At 31.7% G+C, this 15,634-nt stretch overlaps 3 protein-coding genes across 5 annotated transcripts; 1 reads left to right on the top strand and 2 right to left on the bottom strand.

Moving 5' to 3' along the window:
* Positions 1-202: 202 nt before the first annotated feature.
* Positions 203-3,505, bottom strand: LOC106649822 (odorant receptor 9a-like). The gene is made up of 9 exons (XM_014367458.1): positions 3,362-3,505; positions 3,156-3,278; positions 2,542-2,659; positions 1,341-1,602; positions 1,143-1,271; positions 973-1,063; positions 615-757; positions 409-541; positions 203-253 (listed from the first exon to the last, which is right to left on the bottom strand). Exons 1-9 carry the CDS (start codon positions 3,503-3,505, stop codon positions 203-205), a joined length of 1,194 nt encoding a protein of 397 aa, XP_014222944.1.
* Positions 3,506-6,631: 3,126 nt separating this feature from the next.
* LOC106649893 (gametogenetin-binding protein 2-like) lies at positions 6,632-11,657 on the top strand. 2 transcript variants are annotated; one of them, XM_014367619.2, is made up of 10 exons: positions 6,632-7,300; positions 8,242-8,432; positions 8,511-8,654; positions 8,778-8,990; positions 9,114-9,623; positions 9,692-9,860; positions 9,944-10,108; positions 10,201-10,299; positions 10,376-11,002; positions 11,176-11,657. In XM_014367619.2, exons 1-10 carry the CDS (start codon positions 7,211-7,213, stop codon positions 11,347-11,349), a joined length of 2,382 nt encoding a protein of 793 aa, XP_014223105.1. In that variant the 5' UTR covers positions 6,632-7,210; the 3' UTR covers positions 11,350-11,657. The 2 variants fall into 2 exon arrangements, with proteins under 2 accessions (XP_014223105.1, XP_014223104.1); XM_014367618.2 differs by having other exon boundaries at positions 6,636-7,300; positions 9,944-10,132.
* A 39-nt stretch (positions 11,658-11,696) lies between these two features.
* LOC106649894 (3-oxoacyl-[acyl-carrier-protein] synthase, mitochondrial) lies at positions 11,697-15,577 on the bottom strand. Of its 2 annotated transcripts, none has more exons than XM_014367620.2 (4): positions 15,522-15,577; positions 13,461-13,740; positions 13,014-13,382; positions 11,697-12,958 (listed from the first exon to the last, which is right to left on the bottom strand). In XM_014367620.2, the coding sequence occupies exons 2-4, from the start codon at positions 13,726-13,728 to the stop codon at positions 12,219-12,221; spliced, it is 1,377 nt and encodes a 458-aa protein (XP_014223106.1). In that variant the 5' UTR covers positions 13,729-13,740; positions 15,522-15,577; the 3' UTR covers positions 11,697-12,218. The 2 variants fall into 2 exon arrangements, with proteins under 2 accessions (XP_014223106.1, XP_023317558.1); XM_023461790.1 differs by lacking the exon at positions 15,522-15,577 and adding an exon at positions 13,863-13,946 and having other exon boundaries at positions 13,461-13,769.
* Between the last annotated feature and the right edge of the window lie 57 nt (positions 15,578-15,634).

Below are 15,634 nucleotides of genomic sequence, written 5' to 3'. Positions count from 1 at the left end.
GAAGGAAGCAAAAGAGATACAACCATAGTTTCAATTACCATCCATGAAAAAAACCCTGACAATCGGATTGAAATAATTTTTGATTAAATATAAATGAGTGCAGATTAATTACTCTTTATTATATTTTTTAATACAGTAAAATAAGAAGAAAAACGTTCTGAACTTTTCGTTGATATTTAGTATCCAATTTATGTTAAATATTTTAACGAACAGAGCCTATCACTGCTACGTAAGATATAGACTTTTTAAATACCTAAAACAAAGATATTGTGTCATATTTTCACGAATGTAATAAGAGCGAATCGCAACCTTAATTTTCGTGGTTTAGATAATTTGAATAATTGTGAAATTAATTTTCACTGATTGTTTTAAAGAAAATGATAAAACCATGTAATTAAATTAACTTACGAATGCAAAAGTTTCTAAATTCAAAGTAACAACTCCATTTGCAGTTAATTTGCAGGGTCTCCAAGAACGCATCATAATAATACGTAACAGCTGTTTCGTTTTTGATGAAGAGTCATACCAATTAGTATGAAAACTATAATCCATATTCAACAACAATAACTACTATAAATAAAAATGGTCACATGCGAATACATTTTTAAACTCACGCTGCTTCTTGAATGTGGACACTGCTGTCAATTACGTTTTGCCCCGGATTCATATTGTACAATAAATGAAAAGAAAATCCAATGTATAACATTCCTAGTCGAATCATTTGTTTGAAGTTGCCTTTTTCAAAATTTAGCATCGTCTTTGAATTAATAGTAATTAATTATTCGAGAATAAAAATTAATAAGCAAAATTTACAAAGTTAAGAATAGGTGAAAATTAGTTGGAAGCAACATGAAAAAAAGTTTCTTGAATCAATTTTAAGAAAGGTTTAGTTGAAATATGAATGTTGATAATCATGAGTAAATGATAATGAATGCATTAGAAGACCTTATTAAAATTAAATTGAATAGTTACATCGACAGCAGTCAAGCTCAGAAGAAGAGTATTAGCCAATACTACATAAGAATACACGAAAGTATAGCACTCTTCAATTAAACCAATAAATCTAAAATTAAGTTTGACATGCATATTATATAAAAAGTATACAATTTGCATGAATCAGCTCCATGCGCTCGGCATTTTACCTCATAGCTTCTTTGTGCAAAACAACGGCTTGAATCATTCGCTCATAGCTGCGATCGCGCATTTGAATTTTGTGATCCGAATCCGAGTTACCTCTCCAAGATAATTTATTCGCCTCACGTATACGATTCCTGAAATGTTTAGTTTAACCACAATAAAGTAAAAGATAGAGATTACTGATATTTTCTAATTATACTTACTCAACGATAGAAAAGAGGGCACACACATGCTGCATACATAATTGATAAGTTGTATCGAAGGTCGCGTAAATCTGTACTGATAAAATACACACTATCCAACCATGAATCGTCAGCTCAAAATAGTATTTTTGGTCATCTATAAAATATTCGGCAAAGTAAGGAAACGCTTTAGGCCTGGATTCATTCAAAGGGTCTATTATATCGAGCACTGCCGGTGCAAGCGGCACAGTGATGTACACGACCAAGATTATGTTGATTGGTACTGAAAAAATAATAATAGTTATTTATGTTACAAGTGCCCAAAAAGCTGGGCACGTGTTGCATACAATATATTTTTTCAAATATAATAATGACTTTATTATAATTTACCCTGTTGAAAAAAATTGCATCGATTTCTACGTGGATTATCCACGTAGATTCCGCGTGGAAAGTACGTGGATTCTACAAGGAAAGTGCATTGATTTCATGTGGAATCTGCGTGGATCATTTTTGTAAAAATCTGCCAAGACTTTTCGGTTATCTCTTGAGAACTTAATTCCACGCTTCTATCCTTTTTCAAGGAATAATCGAAAAATCTTGGCAGATTTATACAAAAATGATCCACGCAGATTCCACATGGAATCAATGCACTTTCCTTGTGGAATCCACGTACTTTCCACACGGAATCTGCGTGGATAATACACGTAGAAATCGATGCAATTTTTTTCAACTGGGTAATTATTATTATTATTTTATCATTCAATAATTACTTTATTTATCTATTAACTTTATTATTAATATAAGTGTAGCAATTCTGAAGTTTATATGCAATAAATATTCGTTCTATTTAGGGACAATCTTTAAACCGACGAACGAAAATGTTTTCTGTAATTCAATAAGTAATAGGTACAAATTCATGATTTATTTTTGGTTTAGCCAATAAATTATAAAAATCTATCAATGAATATTTCAATGCGATATTGGTTTGAAAAAATAGGTCTTCCTCACGTATTTGATTTCCTCCGCAAAAAAGGATCCATTTGCCCTTTTTTGGGCTCCTGCTTAACATTTGTAAATGATAACTTGATAACAACTCAAATTATCGTACATTTCATCTCCCTTTTTTTCTCTTAATCTTTCCGTAGTATCAATAAGAGGTTTTACATATTATATATTGATTTTCATAGAATTATACCTATTTATTGAATACGTGTAAACTTACTTATGTAACCAAGAGCTATGATTCGTCCATATCGTCCATTTTCACGTAACAATTTTTGTTCTTTTGCATCAGTTAACGTATTCCAATGTCGCGATATTTCTTCGAAAATAAATTTCATCTATAAATCCAATCAAGCCGGGATAAAATTTTTAGGTGTTTTTAAACTTTCGTACCTACAAGGAGACCACTTTACCTTTGGGTCACAGATCCTTAATAAAATTGTTGTTGAGGCTTCTGGTATATGTTAATAAAACTTCCTAGACTTTTTTTTATATACTGAGCCGTGGGGACTATTAAAATATGATTTACTCTTGTACTAAGAATCTTTGCGCTTTTTTAATAAAAAAAATTATTCAAAAATGGGCCTCAAAGGTCCTGGCCAACTCTTTATTAGGTACCAGAAGACCCAAAAATTGTTTTGTCAAGAATAAGTGACTCAAAAATTAGATGGTCTCATTAATAAAATAGGAAATATTTAAAAAGTTATTGAAAAAGAATAATGTCGTGCGTACTTATTTTCATGCTTTTATTCGAAGTCAACTTTATATTTGTCATTGAATAAGTAAAAGAATAAAAGACTTTACACATTAAAATAAATAACATAATTAAAATACCTTAGATTCAACTCGTACAAAACTCATGTATTTCATTTGTGAGCCTGTAAAATAAAAAATTGATCCGATCAATTCTATCACGATATCAACATCTCGACCCCATTCTTCGAATAATCTAATGTACTGAACACAAAATATTGAACAATAAGGTTTTTACTGAATTATACAAAGATGATTTCAGTAAATTATCCATTAGCAAGTATTACCTGAGGTATCAAGAGTGAAACAATAAGAAATATAACTGTTATTCGTTTAAATTTTTTTCTCGAATGATTTTCGTTAGGCCATAAACCCAAGAGCTTTAAATAGTAATAATTTATTTTATAATATTCGCTTTTAAAAACATTCATGATTTTTTATTTTAATCTTAACGAAGAAGCAACCTTTAACTGTAATCTTCGGGTACTTATAGACGGTTCTTAAATAAAAATCTATAGTTCCCAATTACGTAAATATATTTTTACCGATGGACGTGCATAATTTATTATGAAATTGATCGAGTAATTTTTGCATTTTATATTATCACAGTAATTTAATTTGATAATTTTGTAGATAAATCCATTGATTTTCGACGTTTGCTTCATTCGAATCATTGCTTAGTATCTTCGCTACCCTGTCATTTGTTGCCACATTTTTAAAATAAAATATAACCGTATGATTTTCCAAGATTTTTCTCGTAACATCAATTCTTCGAATTCTCAAATATTTTTTTGTAGTTCAAGCTCGCAAAATTTCCAACAAATTTTAATTTTAAATTGGATAAATTTCCAAAATTTTTCTTGGAATTTCAATTTCCAAAATTCCCGATTTTTAGTGGTCTCTTTTATTTTCCAATTACTACCTTTAATGCTTAAATGCTAAACTGCATGCATACCAAAAATTTTTGGTGAATCGGTAACCCTGACCCTGCAAAAGTTTATTCTTACGAATAATTTTAATTTTTAAAGAAAATTCAAACTTTTAGCTTCAAACTTTATCCGTGATTTTTAATTTATTGTGAGTGATACAAAAGAGAAATAAATGTTTAGGAAGACAGACGGGTGTTTCAAACTAATATTTAAGAATGACGATATAAATCGAAATAGTTGAAACATTTTTTCTTGATAGTAAAATATGTTCAAAGTACACCGGATTGACAAAAAAACTCCTACACAAGCTCTGAAATTCCAATTACATTACTTTTTTCATAATACCAAACATTGTGACTGGATCCACTGGTCATGCGATTTTGACATGAGTTCTTCATCAATATTTATCTATGGGTTCTTGAAATCTTCATAAAAGTACCCTTATACACTTAATCAGAGTAGAATTTGGAAAAATTATGTACGACTTAATGCACAAGTCAAAATGTGACATATTTGAAGAAAATTCATATTTCGTTATCGCTCAATGACATATTTAAGCTCTTAGAAAATAAGCAAACATTTTTTCTAAATTTTGCTCCGCCAAGGTGCAAGAGAGAATTTCTCTGAAGATTTCGAGACCCCATAAGATCAATATCGATGAAGAACTCCCGTCAGAATCGCGTGGCCAGTCAATCTAATCACAATATTTTGTATTATGAATAAAGTAATGTAATTGGAATTTCAGAGCTTGTGTAGGAGTTTTTTTGGTCAATCCGGTGTACTAACATATTCAGCTATCAAGAAAAAATGTTCCAACTATTTCGATTTATATATGGCTGTATTTTTAATTTCAGCTCGAAACACCAGTCTGTCCCCTCAATTTTATTAATCCGCAATTAGTGAACTTTAAGTGCTTCGCTTAGCGAAATCTCCACTTGACTGAATTCGTATCACAAATGATGCTCGATAGTAAAAATTAGGTAAACGCTTGAGGACCGAATAGCAAAATGACATCAGAGAAAGCGATGCATTCGGATCATCTAATTTCAACTGCTATTCCGAAATTTCATCAGAAATCGAATGAAAGCTGAGATTTTACTTATGCTCTTTTCTATTAGTAACTGTATGGCCAATCATAACAATTATATGCTCGCTTGCATTAGATGTCGTATTAGTCCTCTTGTGAGATGTACAATGATTGCTTTCACGCAAAATCCCGAAATCGGTGCGATTCAAATGTAAGGCAAGTTAGTATAGAATATCATTCGCCGTAATCATACTCTACGTTTAAAATTAGGACCTATCGCGAAATCATGTGATTAATATAAAAACAAATATACGTATTAATTTAAAAACTTTCAAACTACACACGTCAGCATAATACAACTGCGTGAAATGTCAATAATTAATTGAGTTGATAATCGTCTTGGTGGTCAGTAAATGAGATGGTCAATATGCAATTGCGACCTTACGAATATTGAACAAGGTCCGATACTTGATAGGACCTTTTAAAGTGGCATATAGTGAAAGACAATCATCTGTTTTGACTGAAAGAAGTGGCACCCACAGTCGATCTGTGCCCTAATGAGTAAATAAATCGATTACATTTGTATTTTTAATGTTTTTCTATGCAGAAAAAGACCGCAGAGGCATATCGATACACTACTTGCGTCGTAAACCTGTATTTTAATGGACCCATTGCATATAGCATTTTTCACATATTTGAACCTGAACAAACGTTAAACGAAGCTGTAATCAAGAAGGGTTGAATACTGCACAAGAACACACGCCATATACCTGCACAATTATTAATTTATTTTACGTACAAAAGTTTATAAATGTGAATATTATCGAATGAAAGACAAGGAAGAAATAATATATTTGGGATTCGGTTATTAAAAAAAAATTGGAAATTTCATTGACAATTTCAGTTCAAGAATATGAACAAAATGAATTACAATTATAAACAATGGGTTCTAAATAATTTGACCACCTGGAGTTAAAATTCAGATTCATTTTTCTAGGTTGAATTTTCTTTCGAAAATTGTATTCAACTTTGTTGAATTAAATGAAATTGGTAACTTGCTTGGATTTTAATTTATTTGGTGCAATTTATCGTAAGTTTCACTTGTAAGTCTATGGTCACGGCTGCTTCTTAATCATTCATTTGATTCAATTCGACTTCTATTTGTTCACGTTGTTAAACTATAATTTTCAATCGAATTTCAGGTGTTACGAGCAAACGACTCGGTGATTCGCGTTGGAGCCGCGCCAAACAAAATCTATGGAGCTTATACTACTAGGACGTAGTAGCTGCATTATCGACATGAAACCGGTGACCGACTAGCTACCTGCTTATAGTTTTACACGCGCATCGTGATGCGGCTCGTCGCGAGTTGCGGATGGATCGTACACTAATTGTCGCGCAGCGATACTTGAATGATAACATCGCGTGGCAAGGCGAACGTGGCGCGATTGAAGTTTCACGTAAGGAATGTTTACGAATATTGGAAGCGACTACGGAGACATCGCCGACCATATCCAGCAACGCGATCGCTCACGGATACAATACACGAGCATAAAATGAGGATCGATGTACAATTTTTTGCGTACACGCGGCGACGACGGCCGCTCGATTGGCAGTTGGCTCGGAAGTTTCAATTGGCAGCGAGTCTCGTCACGAGTCACGATCGAGTCGCTCGAACAGTCATTTTGCTGCAGCACTGTGGGCACCTACTTATGCGAATGGCAATAGCGTGCCATAGGATATTGCAGGAAACACCGTGATCGCTCCTCGTTTTATGTTGTACATACATACATCTGTTGTACACCTACCAATCGGTGGGATCTTGTACTTGCTGCGATACGAGGCTGTATAGTACAGGGCCAAACTACGGTGCACGATTATTATACGTTGTGGCCCGTGCACTTATAAGACTGACAGGCAGCACAATTAGCAGCACTTGGACTGCAGATCCACGCACGCCGTATAAATATTTTATAACAATTTCGCGATATCAACAGCGCGCGAGAGCAGCGCGCTACAATCATTGAGTCATCTTGTTTCTGCATACTGTATTCTCGAGCATATTCACGTTTTGTGGGTCGTGTCGTGTGAGTCGTGGGCTCGTGTGTGTCGTCGTGTGTTCTACATGTTGTTGCAACTCTTGCAAGGATCAGCGGCAAGACTTTAACCCTCGCGTTATCATGGCGAAACTCGTGAAGATGTGGAAAGACTCGGACTCGACGCCTCTGGGGCCAAGACAATTACCTCTCTTCATTGATGAGAATTATGCAGTAAGTCCGCTCGTCTTCCTTGCGACGTTTTTCAATCTTGCACTCGCTCGCTCACGACCTTTTCTTGCTACGTATCCCTAATTAGCAGCACTACTCATCGTTATCAGCCCTTCATCGTAATTTAACGCCTAATTGGCATTTTGATGCCTTGAATCACTTTTTCATACTCGACAACTTTATTCGTTGTGATCACTTGCCATTCATCGCATATTTGATTTTTGTTTAACCCTCGATGCCTGAGGACGATACTCGCCATCAAAATCTCTAATCACTTACGCAAACTTAACCTTAAATTGCACTTTTAACAACATTTAAATCCAACTTCATGTGAATTATTTATTTTAAAATTCAACTTTTATATTAATCTTGTATTAGAGAATGCCTTCGTGGCGAATGAGTTATTGTATTAATACAAACTAATCGTATGCTCGAATTGACAGTTGAATTGCTCGAAACAACACAACCTCGTTTTTTGTTGTCAAAAAATGTTTAACTGAATTTTATTGCTCTTGATTTTTTCAATAATGCTAGCTTCGTAATATAGCACGACAAATATTCACCGTTGCTGGTTCTCTACTAGTCTATGTGAATTAATTATCCCTAACAGATGAAATATAAACTTACTTATCTTGTCTACTTACTTTCTGTCTTTTGCAAAATTATAAGTGAGTTTCTTTTGTAACAAGAAACAGTTGAAATATTTCAAATGTTAATTAACTCAGCAAAGTATAATTTGCATTGTTTTAGGTATTGACTGTTAAATTGTTCATGTAGACAATTAAATTACTTTACTTTTATTTTTGGTTCTTTAATTACATATATAAAATCTATGCTTACAAAACTTTAACTATATTTTTTTTAATATATTTTTATGAGATATCATATGAGTGAATGTTCCAAGAATTAATTTTCCTTTATTTTTTTTTATCATTAAAAAATAGATGGTTATGGATATATCAGGTCTAACAATACCAGAAGAAAAATTAGTATCAACAGGCAAACAAATTGAAGAATTCAAAAAAAAATTCAGTTTGTTGTCAGAAAATGAGCAATCTAAAACTTTTGAAGCTGCCCTTAAAGATGTGTTAAGTGTTTTGGATCAAAGTGTCCCATGTATTGGATGTAGAAGAAGGTGTGTTACATACAATGCATTACTTATTTCATGAAAATTTGATAATTTTATTATCTTAACAGAACTTTTTGATTATAGTGTTGAAAAATTATTTCACGAACTGAGCAAATTAGAAAGTTTTCCACCTCTAGATCCTATTATATTTTCTGAAAATGTGGTAACTTTTAATCCAAAGATCTTTAAATCCCCTGGAAAATTATGTGCTTATCTTCGTGGTTACAGGTAGCGTATCATTAAGTCGCAACATTTTTAATCAAAAATGATTAATAATATTTTAATGTTCACTTCAACATTTTTTATGTTGTAGTGTTGCATAAACACTATTTACTTATAACTTTATCTTAGTTCAAGGTTAAACGATTTGGTTGACCAGCAACCTCGAAACAAAAAATCACGTCGGTGCACTTTGCATTCCTTAGAAGTACAACGTATGAGATTATCTCCACATGTATGGAGGGAAGTTTGGGATGGAATGGAAGCAGAATGTTTAAGTGAAATAACATTCATAGATTCTGAAACATTGCGCATTATATTAGATGCTTATCTACGCAAGCACAAGTATGTAAAAATTAACTTAATTGCATTATTTTGTACTGTAAAGTCAAGTTGAATTAAAAAAAAAAGTAATATACAGTAAAATATCTAGATTCTTTAAATAAAAACAATATTTTTTACGAATAGATTCTGTGCAGAGTGTCGCACCAAAGTTGTAGCAGCTTCCAATTTTGCACACGATGAAAAAATTGATAACAATAGTATTGATGGATGTAATGAGGATAATGATAAAAATGATAGTCAAAACAGTCATAATAGTCATAATAATAATGACAATTACGAACATAAAAATCATAAGAATTGTAACAATCATGAAAATCATGATGATCATAAAGACTTAACAGATCATAAGTGTCATGCTGTTCGTAAAGATCATGAAAATTGTACGAGTCCATTAGGTCATAAAAGTCATCCAGATAATAAATGTTACACTGATCTTAAAGATCATTGTGAATATAAAGATTTTAAAGATCATAAAACTAGTAAAGATAACAAAGATGTTAAAGTACGAAAGATAAATGCTTCTGATTTATATGCTAGCATAAGACGTTGTTCAAGTGGTCATGTTCACTTGCCAATGAAATATGATTACATCTGCAATTTAATTGCAAGGACCACTTCTGATTCTTTATCAAGGTATTTATAAAATTTTTTGAGAATGTTGTTTTAGTAAAGAAAAATATTACAAACTATTTATGTTGCAGAGAACGTCATGCCAAAACTAAAGAAATCGCTCAAGAGGAAGTTTTAACGTGCCTTGGTGTATGTGTTTATGAGCGATTAAATCGTGTCTACAAAAAAATGAAAGAAGAAGAATTTATTATAAATATTTTAGTTGCAACAGCTATGAGTACTATTTCTAGAAATTTCCAAGTAATTTGTTTAGTTTTATAAATTCTTTATTGGAAATAATAATAATTCACCCAATATTGACTAATTATGTCAAATATTTTCAGATTGCCATTGAAACTAAACAAGGTTTTTCACAATTAGAAGTTTTATATCATGAATTGGAGAAAGAAAAAATTGCCAAAACGCAACGACGCGAAAAATCGCGACTCAAAAGAAAAAAAAGAAAAGAACGTCGTTTTGAAGTTGAAGAGAAACAAAAAAAGTCTGAAGTAAGCGATACTACAACTGATAAAGTATGTATAAAGTTTCAGTTAAATTCACCTGATTTGCTGTTAATAATGAACAAATCATAATATTACAGAGTTCCGAAGACGACCATAACAAAGAGGAAACACTTACAGAAGGGGAAGACTTATCTTTGCAATCTCAACCTTTTTCTGAGTCCAACACACAAAATAAAGTAAATTTCTATATTTTGAAGCGAAGCTCAACTTCAAATATCAAAATTTATAATTTTTTCATACATTTTATTATAGATATCAGATCTTATGTGCAATGAATCATTGACTTGCAATTGTCTCAATTGTATCAAAAACTCAACAAACAAAACTGAATTATCTGCCTTCCAATCTCAGTTTGGTGACCTTAACTTAAAAAATGAAAGAGAAAAAATTTGCTGTCAGATAAAATCATCAGCTACTCATAAAAATGAAAAAATTGATCAAAGTTCTGTAAAGGTTACACTCTCCAATTCATCTAGATCATGCCGCGCCGATGACAGTCCTAATAAAAATATTTGGGAAAGTAGTGAAAATTGTAAAGAACAGGAACAACATGAAGATCTTATAGACGGAACTTTCAATTCAAATAAACATGATATGATGTGGATAGAAGTTAAGAAAAAAATCACCAAATCAACTTATAGAAATAGATGTACTTATAGTGAAAACTCTTCACATGATTATGGATATTCATCAGAGCATGTAAGCAGTTCATCATTGCCAAGTACACCTGAAGGATCAGAAGTAGCTTGCAGTGATGGTTGCTGTAACGGCGGTGATCATCCAGATATTCATGCTGCAAACAAAAACAATTTTTCACATGATAGCCTTTTTCCATTAATAGAACATGGCAGAGGACCTCTGCTATCACAAATGTTAGAGGTAAAATTCGATTTTATTTTTTATTATTTCTAAAAGCTCCCGTAGAATTATTTGATTCATTTGAATTTTTAAAATATACATAAAAATATGTAATTTCGAAAAATAGAGTTAAATATTGATTTTACACGACTTTTCTTAGTATATACATTCATAAAAGAAATTAAAAATTATAGGATTCAGATTTATCCGAAATGGAAGATGACAGTAATTCTATTCCAGAAGAAGAGGTGTTAGAATTTAAGTCACGTGAAGTTCATATCACAGAGAAACGTCAAGAACTTCGCCAAGAATTGAAAAACCGATTCACGGCGTTATGTAACTGCCGTAAACCTTTCATTCCTCGTTGATATTTTTTAGTAGAACTTGTTAATTATTTATTGTTCTTTTTTTACGTTGGTTTTATTATAAAAATGTAAAATCATGTAAAACTTCTCTCTCACAGTCCACACATTACTTAAATTTAATAAAACCTTATATATTTTTTGTATTAATTCAAAAAAAATGTAAATATTGAAGAGAAAGAAATAATTAAGGATAAGTTTTGACAAAAGATTAGTTTTTATATTTAAAAATGGCTGAGATTGATTCAGACGCAGAGTCTTCTCTTATGTTGATCATAATGAGTAAAAAAAAAAAATAAATAAACAAAAATATTGATTGTCAATTACATTTATTTACATAACTTTGTTTCATTTTGAAATTCAACTGAATACGTAGTAATTTTTACAAAAATATTATGAAAAAAAAAATCCGATGTTGATAGTAGAAATTATTCTTACTTTATTATTTTTGATTTGATAGTTTTAATTTATCTATAAAAGTTTGTGATGTATATATCTCTTATAAACATTTGTACCTAGTGTATGAATTACATGTGGTCTGTGAGAAACAATCCATTGAAAAGATCATATTTTCTGATGCATTATCAAGGTTTTGCTGACATATTTTTTGTCCGTTACATAATAAAAAAACGCGCAAGCAAAAATGTTGCATTTGTAATAAAATAATACATTTTATCCTTATCACAGATTTAATAAAAATATAAAACATGTTGCATTCCAATAAAATGCTTACCTTCTGTACACCTAATACATCCAAACAAACAATGTTGAACACTTTAATTTTTAAGTTGTGTACAATTAAGTTCTATACAAAGTCTTGTCATTTTCTCTACAATACAATAAGTAGTAAAAATTTTTATACAAGTAAATTTTAATCATTTGAATTCTGCTAAGCAAAGCGAAGCATTTGTTCCACCAAAACCAAAGGCATTTTTTAGTGCTATTCGACGTGAAAGAGTGGACCAACTTTGTTTTACATTAGGAACAAACTGTAAATCTGTGTTTCCATCTACGTTATTTAAATTAATAGTAGGTGGTATTATACCATTTTTCAATGCTAATATAGTGAAAACACTTTCAAGATTTCCTGATGCTCCTAATAAATGTCCATGAGCTCCTTTTGTACTTGAAACGGTAATATTTTTACTGCATTTGCCAAATAATGATTGTATGGCTTGCAATTCAATTTTATCACCTAGAGGTGTTGAAGTTGCATGAGCATTGACATATGTAATCTCATCCTTATCAATTTGTGCATCTTTCAGTGCCCTATCCATTGCTAATAATGCTCCAGTTCCATCTTCACAAGGTGCAGTTAAGTGAGCTGCATCTCCAGATAGTCCATATCCTAATATTTCTGCATAAATGTGAGCATTCCTATTCAATGCATGTGTCAGCTCTTCTAAAATTAATATAGCTGCGCCTTCACCCATGACAAAACCATCTCTAGCTTTATCAAATGGTCTAGATGCCTCCAAAGGTAAATTGTTTTTTATAGTACTTAAAGCACGTAATCTACAAAAAGCTGCAATTGACAAAGGACTGATACAAGCTTCAGCTCCTCCACAAACTATGACATTAGCTGCTCCAGATTGAATGAATCCAAATGCATCTCCTGCAAAAAAATTGAGCAATGTATAAATGTGACTTAAGAGTAATTTTTAACTGACCAATAGCATGGGCTCCTGTTGCACAAGCTGTTGAAACAGAGTGATTGGGTCCTTGAAATCCATATTTAATACTTATATGACCAGCAGCCATATTCGGTAAGATTCGTGGAACAAAAAATGGACTGACTTTGGAGTAGCCTTTTTTCAACTGTTCATGCATATTGCAAACATCAACTAGGTCAACCATGCCCATACCAACAGTAACTCCTGTGTCACGTTTATCTTCTTCATTTTTTGGTTTCCAATTAGCATCAATAAGAGCCTCTTCAGTAGCAATTAGTGCATAAGCAGTTGCTGGGCACATGGTTCTTAATTCACTTGTTGAGAATTTACTTTTAAGTAGCTCATTTCCTTGGGGGACAAGTGCAGCTAAAAATATTTGTTAAAATCTGTAATTTTTGATAAATGGTTCAAGGAAGTAAATAAAGTTGTTTATGTTAAAGAGACCTATTCTGCAAGGAAGTTTTTCATAATCAGGACTTTTGAGCTCTACAATTCCACAGGCTCCATTAAGAAGTTGATTCCATGCATTCTGAACTCCGATTCCAAGAGGAGACACAACACCCATGCCGGTCACGACGACTCTTCGATCCTTTTTTGTACGATTGATACATTTGGAGCTTATACGCCTCTGGTTCGAACGAAATGAATTTAAACTATGGCAGAACATGGCATGGCATTTGGCAATTACTTCTTCTTTCGGAGATATACACATGCATAAAGAGAGCTGTCAGAAGAATTCGGTGAAATTATTGTCTGCTAGGAACAAAATTTTATTATGATGATTTATCAATTAGAAGATACTGAAGCCAAAATGAAAATTTTCTAATGAATTTTTTGAGATTTCACCTATATGTTTTCTGAAAAATCTTCATGGAGTTTTTTATTTTGTTGTTTTCTGGACATTCATGCAGATTTTTCCAGAAATATCAAATAGAAATCTGAGAAATCGTGAATCAAAATTAGCATTTTGTCCGAGTTTCGGTATCTCTTTAATGTTTTCGGTAATTAAATTTTATGAATAAAAATATTTCATAGTATTAAACATATATATAGCTTTAGACTATAGGGCAGAAACGTTCAATAAAATATACCGATATTTGCAAAAATTAGTAAAATATGTATGGATAACTACATAATTTAGTACTGGCTCATTCACGATGTTCGAAAATTGTAATCGGCGGGTGTACAGGCGAATTCAACTGATTGTGAGTATGAAAGAGTATAGCGTGTAAAAAAATGTTTGAGATAATCGAAACTTTTGAAAATTACATTCAATAATTTGCAATAAAATTTTTTTCAAATAAATTTGGATGAATGGAATGAAATGAAAATATTTATTTTTTGAAAAATGATAATGATACTTTTAAAATGGATATTTATTCAATGTTGGTTACGGTAATTATTTTTTGATAAATATTTTCAACTTCATGAGACATATGTGCATTTGGAAAACTATGTTGTTACTTAAAAAGTCATAAATAAAAATTTAAGTCACGTAAGTATAAGAAATCGATCCGTGATTAGTATTATGTGTGTTGTAAACTTATTCACACTTTACAAGTATCTATATATAAGAAGCTTTACTTTAAAAAATGTTTGTATTCTCGTGGAAAACGATAGAAAAATGAATAATCAAAAATCGGTATATCGCATGAAGATTTAAATATTTTAGTTTTACAAGTGTTAGTGAATATCATCGATACACTAAAGATAGCTATACGTGGAATGATGTTTATATTTTCATTTCGCCAAAAAAATCATTGATGCAAGAATAAATATAGAATGTTTATTCTAGTATTAAGAATTAAAAAATTTTGGATGTTCAACAGTGTCACAAAATTTTACAACAAATTCAAATTTTTATACGGACTATGGAAATCCTTTATTTTTATAAATACTTATCTTTAATTTAATGATTAATAAAAACTCACTTCTCTCACAATGGTAAAAAATTTAATTTATTATTTTAGCAGCATTTTTATGTGAATGTACATTTAAAGATTTGTGTAATGATCGAGAAATCTCAGATGTGATACGAAACGAATGATCGGCAACGTAATTTTCTACGCAGGTCTTTGCGATCCTTGGCACAGTTGGACTGCAAACGAATCCCTTATGAAATTGCACATACCTATGCTCTCGTTTTGAAATAACTTTAACGCAACGAGTGAGGATATACTCTATAAACATTCAAAGAAACAGGGGAAGGGACTGCATGCCAAAAGCGAGCGCCGCAGTAAAGGTTTACATCGGAAAAAATTACTTATTGAAATTATATGTTTTTTAGCCGCTCGCGAAAATTTAGGTTCCCGCGTAAAAAATTAGCAGTCCTTTTTTCAACTTATAAGAGGCTCGAATTCCAAGCGAACTATTTAATTGCGGTTATTATCATATGGAAACCAATTTACGTCTCGGCATAGGTACGATAATTAATGACATTCGATGATACTAAGAACTATCTTTACGATTAATAACTCTGAAACAAAAATAAAACTGAAAATATACCTTATATGATGATGCGTTTATGAGATGACGGTCAGCAATTATCCGAAAGACAATACATGATTCGGCCAACAGGTGACAGTGTTTTGTTCAGCTAATTGTTTAAATAAATCTCT

The sequence above is a fragment of the Trichogramma pretiosum genome, unplaced genomic scaffold (genome assembly GCF_000599845.2).
Source record: "Trichogramma pretiosum strain Unisexual culture from Peru unplaced genomic scaffold, Tpre_2.0 scaffold12, whole genome shotgun sequence".
Lineage (NCBI taxonomy): Eukaryota > Metazoa > Arthropoda > Insecta > Hymenoptera > Trichogrammatidae > Trichogramma > Trichogramma pretiosum.
Note: the sequence above shows the minus strand (reverse complement) of the source record. Positions and strands in the feature narration are given on the sequence as shown.

What these genes read in the sequence shown, in the direction of transcription:
- LOC106649822 (XM_014367458.1), bottom strand. Translation starts at nt 3,505, where the DNA reads ATGAATGTTTTTAAAAGCGAATATTATAAAATAAATTATTACTATTTA. An exon ending in TTGTACGAGTTGAATCTAAG is followed by an intron (nt 2,660 to 3,155) that starts GTATTTTAATTA and finishes TTGGATTTATAG; the next exon opens with ATGAAATTTATTTTCGAAGA. An exon ending in ATTTAGAAACTTTTGCATTC is followed by an intron (nt 254 to 408) that starts GTAAGTTAATTT and finishes TCTTTGTTTTAG; the next exon opens with GTATTTAAAAAGTCTATATC.
- LOC106649893 (XM_014367618.2), top strand. Translation starts at nt 7,211, where the DNA reads ATGGCGAAACTCGTGAAGATGTGGAAAGACTCGGACTCGACGCCTCTG. An exon ending in GCTTATCTACGCAAGCACAA is followed by an intron (nt 8,991 to 9,113) that starts GTATGTAAAAAT and finishes TTTTACGAATAG; the next exon opens with ATTCTGTGCAGAGTGTCGCA. An exon ending in CTATTTCTAGAAATTTCCAA is followed by an intron (nt 9,861 to 9,943) that starts GTAATTTGTTTA and finishes AAATATTTTCAG; the next exon opens with ATTGCCATTGAAACTAAACA.
- LOC106649894 (XM_014367620.2), bottom strand. Translation starts at nt 13,728, where the DNA reads ATGTGTATATCTCCGAAAGAAGAAGTAATTGCCAAATGCCATGCCATG. An exon ending in AAAACTTCCTTGCAGAATAG is followed by an intron (nt 13,383 to 13,460) that starts GTCTCTTTAACA and finishes AAATATTTTTAG; the next exon opens with CTGCACTTGTCCCCCAAGGA. An exon ending in AACAGGAGCCCATGCTATTG is followed by an intron (nt 12,959 to 13,013) that starts GTCAGTTAAAAA and finishes ATTTTTTTGCAG; the next exon opens with GAGATGCATTTGGATTCATT.